At 38.4% G+C, this 12,422-nt stretch overlaps 1 protein-coding gene across 1 annotated transcript in view; it reads right to left on the bottom strand.

Moving 5' to 3' along the window:
- The window catches only part of lmbrd1 (LMBR1 domain containing 1), an 86,259-nt gene extending 79,135 nt beyond the window's left edge, over window positions 1–7,124 (bottom strand). The window contains exons 1-3 of the mRNA XM_071522439.1: window positions 7,055–7,124; window positions 4,841–5,017; window positions 2,823–2,886 (exon numbers count right to left, since the gene is read on the bottom strand). Coding sequence (XP_071378540.1) covers window positions 2,823–2,886; window positions 4,841–5,017; window positions 7,055–7,120 — 307 coding nt within the window. The 5' untranslated portion in view covers window positions 7,121–7,124. The remainder of the gene's footprint in view (window positions 1–2,822; window positions 2,887–4,840; window positions 5,018–7,054) is intronic.
- Window positions 7,125–12,422: the final 5,298 nt, after the last annotated feature.

Genomic DNA, 12,422 nt, shown 5'->3' with positions numbered 1-12,422 from the left:
TTGCCTTTTCCTTTATTCTGTGAGTGACATGAACAGACTAGGCCTATATCTGGATTATGTTAGCCTTTAAACAAACAATATCAAATCAAAGCTTTTGTCTGGAAGAAGATTGTATAAAAGGGGTAGCATGAGCCTTATGGCCTTTGAGGTGCTACCTGCATTATGTACAGCTCAACCTTTGGTAGCCAGTCAATACAATTACAGAGAGCATGATCTAACAAGATTTCTTCTTTGAATTTCTAAACAGATAGCGATATAGGACTAAAGCCCTACAAATTACTATTACCCACTGTATAAGCTTTTTCTTTGATGTATGACACATTTCTTGAGTATAACTGTTGCACCATGAATGTGGTTTCCAGGCAGTTTGGCCATTAAATTAATTAAATTGCTGATAGGACACAGCTCTACATTCAAGACTAAGCCTACTGAATTATTCATTTTTAAGTCCCTATTAAGCAAAGTTTCCCTTTAAGGGTACGTCTAGTCCAAACCCTCAATAGTGACACAGTAAATCAATCTTGTGTACGAAATCATATTTGTGTGTCCAGGGGACAAAATACTGTGGCCTGCTGAATGCCAGATTCACGTGCAGGGTACCTTGCCTGTGAAAGCCAATTTTCTGATATCATTATGCCAATGGAAGTGGTTTCTTTGATTGGGCTGGCTGGCAGGGAGACAGCTTGTCTTCCCTGAGTTTGGCATTTCTGAACAGACGGTACAGAACAGTGTTGCTGACAGGCACTTAAAGCCAGCATCTGTTAGAAAACTTGTGATCTAGTGTCTTTGGCATGACTGAATTTGCTATAGTCAAAAGAGAGCCAACTCAGTCACCCCATAATATGGTGATCACAAAGACATTTAGTTTCAAATGATATCATTGGATTAGGAATTTATAGGCCAAAGTTATCAACTGAATATCTGACACTACAGATTGTCCCACAGAAGAAGTGAACCCCTTCACAAAAGCATAGAAAACATGGAGCACAGTACCATCAAGAACACAAAGGTTATAATTAGGTGAGGTTTTAATTAAGTTTTATAGCATCTGTGAAACAGATGTAGTAATACTAACAACAAATTTATACAGTTGCATAACAACTTGACCTGATGTTCACCCTCAAAGTGGAATTTGGAATTCATCTGCCTTTATTCCACTGTTCACCAGTCTAATATCCAGTCTAAGGCTGGTTTACCAAAGGTTTCTTAATAATAGAGTCATCTTCATTCCATTTACCTACAATGGACAAACATAATCTACATTGAATGTACAAAATATTAGGGACATTTACTCTTTTCATGAAGTACACTGATGAGGTGAATCCAGGTAAAAGTGATTTTCCTTATTAAATCTATACCAATCACCAAGGAGGAGGTGTAGATGAAGAGAAGCAGACGAGTTAGTTAAGAATTTTTAAGCTTTGAGACAATTATGGTGTGGATTGTGCAAAAGGGGCCAGCAACTCAATATGAGGAAGTTGTCATTGATATTTTGTACACTCAGTGTAATTCCTCAAGGTCCTGCACTATAGTCTAACCACAACACAGTTTCTACAGCTAAACAAGTGAAAACCAGCTTGGTGCTAGTTAAATGTGTGTTAGCTGTGACTGTCTTGGCAAGTAATGTAACAATTATGAGTGTTTATAAGATGGTCATAGATACGGACAACACCTCTAATTTTTTTAACACTTTAATTGAGGCAGCAGAAGGTTTGGCATAGAAATATGTTACATGTCATTACCTTACAGTCTTGCAAATCTAAACAGACAAGGCTATTTTTCACCAGCGACTCTACTTAGCCTACAGAAAACAAAAACATCCTTACTATATTGAAGTGTTTACTTCATTAGATAGTCCACCAAATATGCTTACAATCCCCAAAATATACAAAATGGACCAGTGTCAAGCCAGCTAAAACAAAAATATGACTTCCAGACACAACCTACAAAATAAAACCTTTACTAACAAACGTGACCCCTTAAAAAGGTATATAAACCACATCCTTTGCTATACGACACAATGGGGTGCTACCTCACTGACGGTATCTATTTCCCAAGTAGTCAATCAGTAGCATCAGCAGCACCAGGGTTACCACCACAGGTTCAAGCACATGAGTTAAACTAATCAAACAGGACATAAGCTGGCCCCTAAAGCTTACTACCACCGTCAATTCAGACATTTGCAGTTTAATATTGACCATATGACAAAATGTCACTTACAGAAAAAAACAACATCTAGATGCTTGCCAGCACTTCTGCCAAGCATAAAAACAACATCAAGCATCAAACATCAAGCAACATCAAACCAGATGTTATTAAAATGGAAATGGTCCTTCTCTAGATCTCACAAATGGTTGGAAGCACCATTTGCATGTGATGTAACCATCAATTGCCAAGGGGAGACAGAGTCGACGTTGAAGGAGAACGATGTAGTGCATTGCCAATTATTGATAGTAAAACGATAAAAGGCAACAAAAAATATCCAAACAATACCATTGCCAATTCAAACAGCATCAGTACAAGTTCAAGTTCAAGTTTTATTGTCATTTGCATTAAAAATACAGCCAATATTCCGATGAAAGGCTTGTGCCCTGGCTTTCTCCCCTAGGCAGATAGTAGTGCAGTACACACAAGAGAGTAGCTCGTAGTGTGTTGCCATAGATTGGTGCCATCTTGATGCAGGCCCTTTATTATTAGTATTAACTTGTTCAAAGTTCTGCATTACATAGCCTAATTCTCATGAGTAAAGATTTTTCTCAACAAATATACGTTTTGTTTCTTATGTGTATCCAGGTGGACAAGTTTGAAGAAAATGCACTTACTATAATATCCATACAACACGGTGTCTTCAATTTGCCCTCTTGTCTCATTGTTTGCTGCCCATTCCTGAATTTGAGAAATGGAAAGACCAGTATGCAAATTAGAGATTAGTACAACAGGACAGGCATTGGCAGATCAATGGGAAAAACAAATTAATCAGATCAAAGCTCAAGATAAAAAACAAAATGGGTATAAAGTAGGGGAGGCAAAGGGAGGTATACTGTATTGATTCTGTCATTTATTGTCTGTTCACCATATCCTTGCAACCATTTAGGACAGAGCCATGAAATAAAAAATAGAATATACTGGGGGGCCTTAACGAATTAATCAATGACCCTGCAGTGGAAAAAGGTAGGTCTACTGGCTGTGAAGAGGCCACAATTAATCACAAGTGCTTAAGTATTGGCGAGCATGTGGGATATTGCAGTGCTCTGACTGCCTTGTTTACATGTTAAAACACAGATAGAAACACAGCATCTGGGTTAAAAACAGAATTCAGACATAAACACAGGATGATGCAAAACTGAGACGCACTGGGGGGAAAAGTCAAAGCTGTCATATCTACAGTATATTAAAATGTACTTTTATTCATAACTCTAGTTGCTTAACACAGGTATTTGACTGTCATAAAATAGCATTTGCCTCCATCTTTAGAATCATATATTCAAACTGATGAACCAACAGAAAAATGGTAAATCTTATTAAAATATCTACTTTTCTACTTAAAAACTTGCTATCGTGTGCTTGTGTTTCTTTTTGCTCTCTTTATTTTCACTCCTTTTCCTATAATTGCAATTTACTTTGTATGTATCCATTATTTTAATCCTGATTATTTCACATTTAACTAAATATTTTTATTTTTACGATCTGATCTCTCTGTTTTGGGTGTCCCATGGAGGGAGGGATGGTATACGGGAGGTGGGTGGAGGGTGAAATGCAATCTGTATTATTGTACTGCTCTTATGTATGTAATCCCCCCTTAAAGGGAAATCAAAAAACACTTAATTACAAAATAAAATATCTACTTTTGCTGAATAACAGCCTAAAAGTACATTTTTGTGTCATTTATCTCAATTTTTGCCCTGTCGTGATTCTCATTTCTCTGAAACGAGCTCATATGACCCTCGCCATTGGAGACTAAATGATAAATGTTTCTATTCCTTTCACTCACTTTTACTTACACTGGTCAAATTTCAGTAAAATGTGCACCAGCTCATCTCAGGTCCCCTGACCACTACAATTGATTTGAATCAAGTGTTGTGAAATTAGGAAGGAATCATGTTTTGTTAGGGGGGTGAGGGATTATGTTTCAGATCAGCTAATGTATAATGGATGGCCACGACTAAGTGGTACGGAAAAACACGTGCCACTCAGCATTAGGGCTGAACGATTTTGAAAAAATATCTAACTGCGATTATTTTGACTGATACTGCAATTGCGATATGATTTGCGATATTATTAGAGGGAATGATAATTTTTACATCATTATTCTCATTTTCATTGAAAAACGTATTAAAATGATGATGGTGTGATTTTTGCGGGGATCTGTACCAAACAAAGATGTTTTCTTAAGTCTGTAATATTTAATTTAAAATGGTATTTTGACACACATTTCGCCTTTAACAAATATTGCGCCTCCTGCGATTCGAAAATTGCAGTAGGCCATATTGCGATTTCGATAAAATTTTGATTAATTGTTCAGCCCTACTCAGCATTCCCTCACTACTCACAACCCCATGCAACATCACCTGTCGTTCAAATGAAGAGGTCATCACACACCAAAATGGATACAAACAATGCAACAGTAAAATAGACTATAGAAAGTGAATTGGCAAAGACTTTATGAGCCAAGAAATGTATTCAGCTTTTAGACTAGGCCAAAACAATGAACACGCGGTCTATTTCAGCGAAATTACAAAGCAAACAAGTTAAGAGCTGCCTCAGGAAAACTCCTCAGTATTTCTTAAATTGATTTTACATGGGCCACATGGCTGTAATTGTTAGCAGAATTGATACTAACCTTGTAGGTACCATTGGGATACTTCATGAATGAAACAAGGAATATATCCACAGGCAGAAGTGCAGAAGTTATCAAAGCAATTGCCAGTGCACATATTGCTGTGATAGTTGAAACAACTTCACTCTCCTGACGACTTTGGAATTTTCGGATGTAGACCCAACAGAAAGCAAGGATCACCTAAAAAAGAAGGGAATCGTTAAAACAATACAGGGGAAATTTATAATCCAATTAGTTTAATGAAGAATGACTCCATCACAAGGAAAAGTAAAGATAAGGAACGGGGTAGGAGAAATAGTCATGGGATGGCCTAGGTAGATCAATTTCAAATTTATTGCCAGAGGGCTTCATAAAAGGGTTGACAATCTGTGATTATAGCACGAGACAAAAATGCATGTTAACTACAGTGTGAAATGTTTGTTTATGCCTACAGTGTATCTTGTGGTACATAATCAGCTGCTTTCTATATTGGGTTAGCAAAAAAAGATACCAATTTAGGCCAATAAAGTTCTCAATAAAAAACACAAGTATCCATTGATCTGCACTACGAAGTGTAACTGTTGTTAGCTCCAAAAAAGAACTGCTTCAACAAAACTAGTAACGGAAAGAAGAGATCAAGTGGGAAATTATATACTGGGGATAAGTGAGAGCCCTGTGGACCTGACTACAAGATTACACCCAGCTGCGCTCCCCCACCTCATCCTCTTTCAGGATATGATTCAACACAGACTCACTAAAAGTATTAAGGCTTGAGAGGGAATAATAATTATAAACAGCAAGGTTGACTTTTTAATTGTAGTGGGATTAATCTGCCTATTTGGTAAGATCATTATTTAATTGGGCTATTTTAAAGATTCTTCACTTGATTGATGGATTTGCTAATTTATTCTGCTACATCGTAATATTAAACAGACATCAAAGAGAGGGGTTGTTGTGTAATGGGCAGAAGACTCATTAGACAGAAGAGTTGCAAAATGACAAGGTCATATTCCAGGCACACATGCTGTAAGCAGTGAGGACACTGCTAAAACCAGTCCCTTCAGATCAAGGGCTGCCATTCACAGACAGGATCAATTAAAGGCCCACAGACTTAAGCCTCTGGCTGCTTGTTTTGCCAGGTAATGACACGGGCTTTGCATCCAAATTAGATCCACAACAAAATGGGGTCAATTCAGGGAAGCTAGTGGCGCACAGGCCAAGAGAAGAATTCGATAGTTACCAAACCTGACTCGAAAGTATCTTGACAACTATCTCTGACAACTCATGTTAGTCATGTGACTCTGAACCATAGCATGACAGCTAAGCTAATGTGAGATTGTGAGCTAATAGGTAGCAGATTACGTGCGGCTGACCAACTTGCTGGCTAGTATTTAGCTATAACATGTAACGTTAACACTAAAGCCATGACATCTAAATGTGCCAAAAATGATGTGACTCACAGAAAGATTAGAAAGCTAGATTAAACTAGGGCCCTATTACACAGCCAGGAAAATATCCATAGTCGAGTGTGTCTGTGGTGGAAAGCAGCGTTTGGTGTCGTGTTTACCAAAACACATTTAGGCCTACATGTTGATCGGTTGTGGCGTTTACTGTCCGTGTATTTCAATCCATCTTACTTATTACCCAGCACACCATAATTCCAGAAAAGTGTCGTTAAAGCCTTGTGTGTGTTGCTAAACAACTATAACCGTCGCATTATCACACCTGAACAGACGTAATGCTACTCTCCACTCCATAACAGGTAAACTTGACACCAAAATGTGTAAGGCCACATGTAGGTACGATTATGTATGTGCCAGACGTGCTGTTGGGTGCAGTTAGTTGTTCTTCATTTAATTTCAGTGTTCCCAAGTGTCCCCAAAACTGGCCTAGTGAGTTTATCTTTTGCATAAGAAGTACGACTATCCGCCCACAGTTCAAGATGTAGGTTGGTGGTATTTTTGGTAAGAGAACAAGGCGAGTGTTTTTCTAATTGTATGAAATTGTACCACACACTGCATTTAAAGTCGCGTACAATGAGGCGCTTGTCTGTATGGGGGTCCGTGTGATGGGCTAGCTAAAACGAAACCAAAGCTAATGACGTTAACTGACTTAGCTTAGCTATTTCGAGCCAGTAGCACATTAACTAAGCTACCCAACTACTGCCGGAACGTCACAAACCAATTAGTTAACGTCCCTCACTCGATGACACGGTGGTATAACTTTATGATTGCTTACCAAAAGTACAAAGGTGAAAATAGACCATCCGAGCGCAGACTCGGATAGCAACGACTGCGCCGCCATCTTCACTTCCTGCAATAACAAAACCACGTGCTTGAGTTGACGTCGCCAAGGAGGAGGGCGAGTAGCAGGGGTGGCATCGAGACTCCTCAGGAAGTGTTGAAAACAGCAGTGACCAACGTTTCATTGATGAAGACGATAGTTTTAGGGAACTGAAGACGTTTAAAACTGAGTGAATAGTGCCTGGATTATCAACAAGGCATGCAGGCTTTCCCATCAGACAGGACAGCAGTCACTCTGTATCTTTGTAACGTGAAAATTCATCTCATGTTTCCCTCCCCAATTTCTTGATCTTATTTCTTTACCTAGCACGTCTCTCCCATGCAGAACCATTCTAGTGACACAAGGCTATTTGTTAGGCTGCGTCTGTTGTTGAACCAGGAATTTAAGCGTATTCTACTGTGATTCTACTGCACTCACTGTAGGTAGCTTTGGAAGAATAGAAAAGTAGGGGGAGACAGGTGGAGTCAGCAGCAAGGCTGAGAAATTGTATGATGTTATGATGCCTGTTACAATGGAGCTTAACTTGTGACAGACCATTAAGCACAGTGCATTTTCAAACTCTCATCACTCACACTCAGTAGTTGGCATAAACAATATGTGAACTTCCCCTATTTCATAACATTTTACTATACTTTTTGTTTATAACACCTAAACAAGAGCTTTATAACACCTACGTGGCACATTCATGAATCCTAATTCAATCCTTATGTCAGCTTCCATTGGCTATGCAATATTTCTGTCATTGTGTCACCGAAGTGCAGTGTAGTGAAATGAAGTGGGTAGTATTTTCAAAATACAAGTCATCATGTCTTGAGGTTAGCCATGGGTAAGTAACATACTTAATGCTTTCTAGATGTGATAGATAATTTGTTTGTTTTGGATTGATTTGATTCATTAACTGTCACAATGTTCTTTGGGGCATTGCCCAAACCAACAATCAGAGAATGTTCTCACTGCCCGTCATGATGCTGCTCACCACACTCTGGGGCTCAAGCTTGCTTGTTGAGACTCTGTGTAACTCATCCGTTCTGAAACTCCTCCGGTTCATTCTGCCTTAAAAAAGAGCTAGAAGTAGGTCAGGAGAAATTAGGGTGCAGTGCACCTGTAGCTGCGTTCCCATGTGCAGAGCAGATCATTGGGGTAATACTTGCTATCAATTATCCACTGCAGTGGCCCACACCAGAAAAACAGCCGCTGTCCTTGGTGCTGAAGGTGGTACGATATGGAGGTATCAGGGTGCTACAGTGTGTATGTGATAGTGCATTTCTACTAGTGTGAATCCATATTGGTAATAAGCCAAATGCAAAACTATATAATCCAATAATTATATTAGTGCTGTCCTTCAAGCCGCCTGGCCCGTGGCCCAGTTGGAGAGTCTCTTCTGTGGAGAGTACTTGTGCTTCCCATACATTTCAATCTGCTTGTTTGTTTTTACATTTTACTTGACTTTGGTTTCTTAAATTTCCTGTTTTCTGTTGTGGTTTTGGCTCTCTAATATGTCTCCCTCTTTTGGTTTACACTATTTGGCTCAAAATTAGTGACTTCTTATCGCTGGGGGGCTTAGCCATAATACACTGTATACAATAATCAATATGCTTGCTATCTTGTGATTTACGTTGTTGGCAGAGTGGACTAATTAGATCACCTTAGTAGTTAGTAATCAGGTGCTTCCTCTACAATGTATGACATGTTTGCTTAGATTTCCACTGTGACCTCAGGAATATGTAGTAATGATTTATTTTTTTCCATTTAACAACATTTCTGCTTCTAGTTATGTGCCATAGGTTGACCTACATTAAATAATGTTTGATATCATTTTACAATATAAATAGAAACCAGAAATCTGTACTAAGACTATGCTTTATAAACCCCGACTGTCACATAACTCTGCGGCCACTTGACAAACTTGTAATTTCAGTTAAGGTGTTTTTCTTTCCTGTGCTTCAGCTCCATGGCCAGAGCGTCCATGAATCCAGACGAAAAGGCATCAGTGGAGTCATCAGTCAAGATTTCTCTGTTCCTAAGAAGTTACCTCTTTGGAGGTAAGAGCTTCTCCTTCATTCAGTAAGGGAACCAATTTATACAGCTATGGGATTATATAAACTTCTTCAGACCCTCTGTGAAGTGCAACAATCAGCTTGTTTTTTGGGTTTTTTTGTGCATGGAGGTTACACCCATATGCCACACACACACTCACCATTTCCTTCAGTTCTTCTGCAATTCATCTTGCATGCAGACCCCATGGTACGTCGATATAAATAATTTGCTGTCTTTTCGTTCTACCACCCTGTCCCACAATTGTGAGCGTGCTCTGTCACCAAGCATTTATATTGAGCAGACTTTTCTTCTGTTAGTGTCTGTCTGTTTTGTGCATTTTATATATGCAATGCAATATATCTATTTGACATGTATAGGTAGGCTATATGATAAAGCAAGACGTGTTTCACTTCTTTAGGTAGTCTAAACACTAACTTTGCTAAGTAATCAAGATTTCCTCTCCCCTTGCTGTGTGCTTCAAATGGTGGCTATATGCAGTTGCAAAAATCAATATTTTAGAAGAGTGACAGCTTCTCACAGATCAATTTGGTTATTTGACTCGAATCTCTTCTCTTAAATTATAGCAGTCCAAGAGTGTGCAGTTGTGTTTCACCATCTCTGACATAATTGAAATGTAATTAAATTATTACTTGAATAATTATTTTCCAGGGGGTAGGCTATAACAGTCCACTGTGAAATGGAGGACCCAACCTTTCTGACAGTGAAAATAATATTTTTCTACCCCTGGGAAAATTAGTCTGTTCCCAGTTGGATCAGAGAAGATTAGGCATATTGTTACATGATAATTAATTGGTCACAATTGGTTTGGACACTTTAAAATTCAACTCACCGAAATCAACAACCATATATCTTCATTTCATTTTTGCCCCTGACTTTAATTTTTCTTTTTATGAAAGTGATGTAATTTGTTCACAAATTGTAATTTACTTGGATAGGGAAGTTAGGCCTACTTAATTCATGCAGCTCTTCAAAATTGCAGTCATCTTCATACATGCAACTAATGTGCCATAATGGAAACCATGCAGCTAAGTCCATGAAAAATGGGTGGGCTGCTGAGAAAAAGGCAGGGGATTGTCAGGATTTCTGTCTTTCAAGATGATGGATGATTGCTATTAGATGACTTATACTTGATGAATATATCTATCTTTTTATTTCTTCTTTCTTATTATTTCATAATCAAACCACAATTGATGGGAAAGCATGCTGTAGTGATCTGGTAGATCACAAAACCCACGCTAGCTATCCCAGGTTTAAGTCTAGAGGGTGGTAGTTCTGGGACAGCAGAATTTACTGTGTAACAGTCTGGAGGTGCTGTGGGCCGAATTCAACAAACATCTGTGATATGAATTTCCCAGTTGAAAACCCCAGCTGCCCAGCATCCACCTTTCTTTGTTCATTTGCCTTTAACTCCAGCAATTCCCATCTCATGCAAAGAAATTTGCTGCTGTGAGTGAAGTTTTCATTTTCAAGTTTTTCTTATTTAAGGGTTAGCCTAGGGTTAGCCTAACCCTAACCCTAACCCTAGCCCATGCCCAAAACCTTACCCTAACCTAACCATTAGTTGTTTTAGTTGCCTAACCTTAACCATAACCTTAATCTGAGTTGTTTTAGAAGTTAAGGCCTGAATGTTATGCGGCTGGTCTTGCCTATAGTACCAATCAAATGCGTAGGTGTAGTACAAATCAAGGGTGCATAACTTTTTCATAAGATATCATACAAATGTTATGTGAGAACACATTGCCTGGGAACACCTCCAAATTGTTGATACCTCATTTGATTTACTTTGCCTAATCCAAAATGAAACTTCAAACATAATTATACATCTCGGTGTTGTTTCCGGTGTGGGAGGGAGTCTGCCCAAAGTGTGAAATAGAGGTACAGTATCACTCTGTTTGACTCAATGCCCAGGACCTAAGCTAGTGCAGGCTGCTGTCCAAAAAGCAATGTCTTTTCTGCCACCATAACTCAAATTATGTCAGATCACTACAGCAGTGGGGTTCCTCCTAGATAATATTCTGAAGCAGTTCAATGGGAATACTTGTTTGAAGGAAAGTGATGTTATATAATGAGAAGTGTGGGACGGATATGGATTTTGGACAGCCACAAAGTCTAGGTAATGAGTCATACAATCATCCATGTATTCCACACTGAAATGAAAGAGGAGTGGAATAGAGTAGATCCTTAACAATACAATACAACAACAATGCAACAAAACAACAACATGCAATGCAGAATATTGTACATACAAATAGGTGCAATATGGAAAGGTAACAGAGGATAACAGTGTATAGTCGCACATATCACTTGAATGCAACACCATTGCCATCATAATCACATCCTGAAAGTCATCATATTAAAAAGCCAATAAAGTATGCTGCTTAACTGATTCGCCAAAGTACTGTATTGTAGGATAAATATATCCTATATTCTAAATCTTTCCAAAGATTTTGTTGACTTCTAAAAGAAGACATTAGGAGATTCAGTGTGGGTCCTAAACTTGCAACACTTGTGTAAAAAGTGTATGTGGCCAAATATTAACCTTAGAACATAATATAATTCATTGCTGAAAATTGGGGTAGCTGTCCATAACAGCTGCAATTTCTCGAAAATCCCTCAACATTTAAACAAATAAATAGACAGAATCAATAGCTTACAGTCTGCACTTTAACCTCTTGTTTACCTTTTGGTAAAAAAAGAACCAATTTCACTCAACTATCCCAATATGGCTGCCACTGAATGAGTTTTCCATTAACTTTCAGTAGTTGGGTCAGTTATATTGTTTGTGTTTTGTTTGTTTAATGATTTTATTTCAATTGTACCCCAGAGAAACTGAGTATAGCTGTAGGCCAAACTGGCATTTCATTGTATCTTTTTTAATTCTTTTGTGTTTTGTCTATGCATTGGTAGCTTTCATGCCCAGGTGGGCTCTCAGAAATGATGAATGAGACTCCTTAATGGCTTTTTGTGTACATGAAAGGTACACATCAATGGTAATGTCAGCATACAGATTAGTGACACACAGTAAGCCTTCTTTCTGTAGTGCTTTGTCGTATGTCAATTTCATAAATTATCCTGTAAAAAGGACAGGTGTTTTCCACCTAAACCCCTCCAACAATAGTGATTTGAATGGCATAATGAAGAGTAATGCAGACTACACTTAACGGTCTGTGTGCATTGCAGGCAAACAACATCTTGCCCAAAACAATGGTGTTTGCTTAGGATATATACATATATCCAGCAGAAA

The sequence above is a fragment of the Centroberyx affinis genome, unplaced genomic scaffold (genome assembly GCF_046629955.1).
Source record: "Centroberyx affinis isolate AG114_WGS23_722 - 3 ecotype Tasmania unplaced genomic scaffold, CSIRO-AGI_Caff_v1 ptg000987l_1, whole genome shotgun sequence".
Classification (NCBI taxonomy): Eukaryota; Metazoa; Chordata; class Actinopteri; order Beryciformes; family Berycidae; genus Centroberyx; species Centroberyx affinis.
This window is presented reverse-complemented; position numbering and strand designations above follow the sequence as displayed.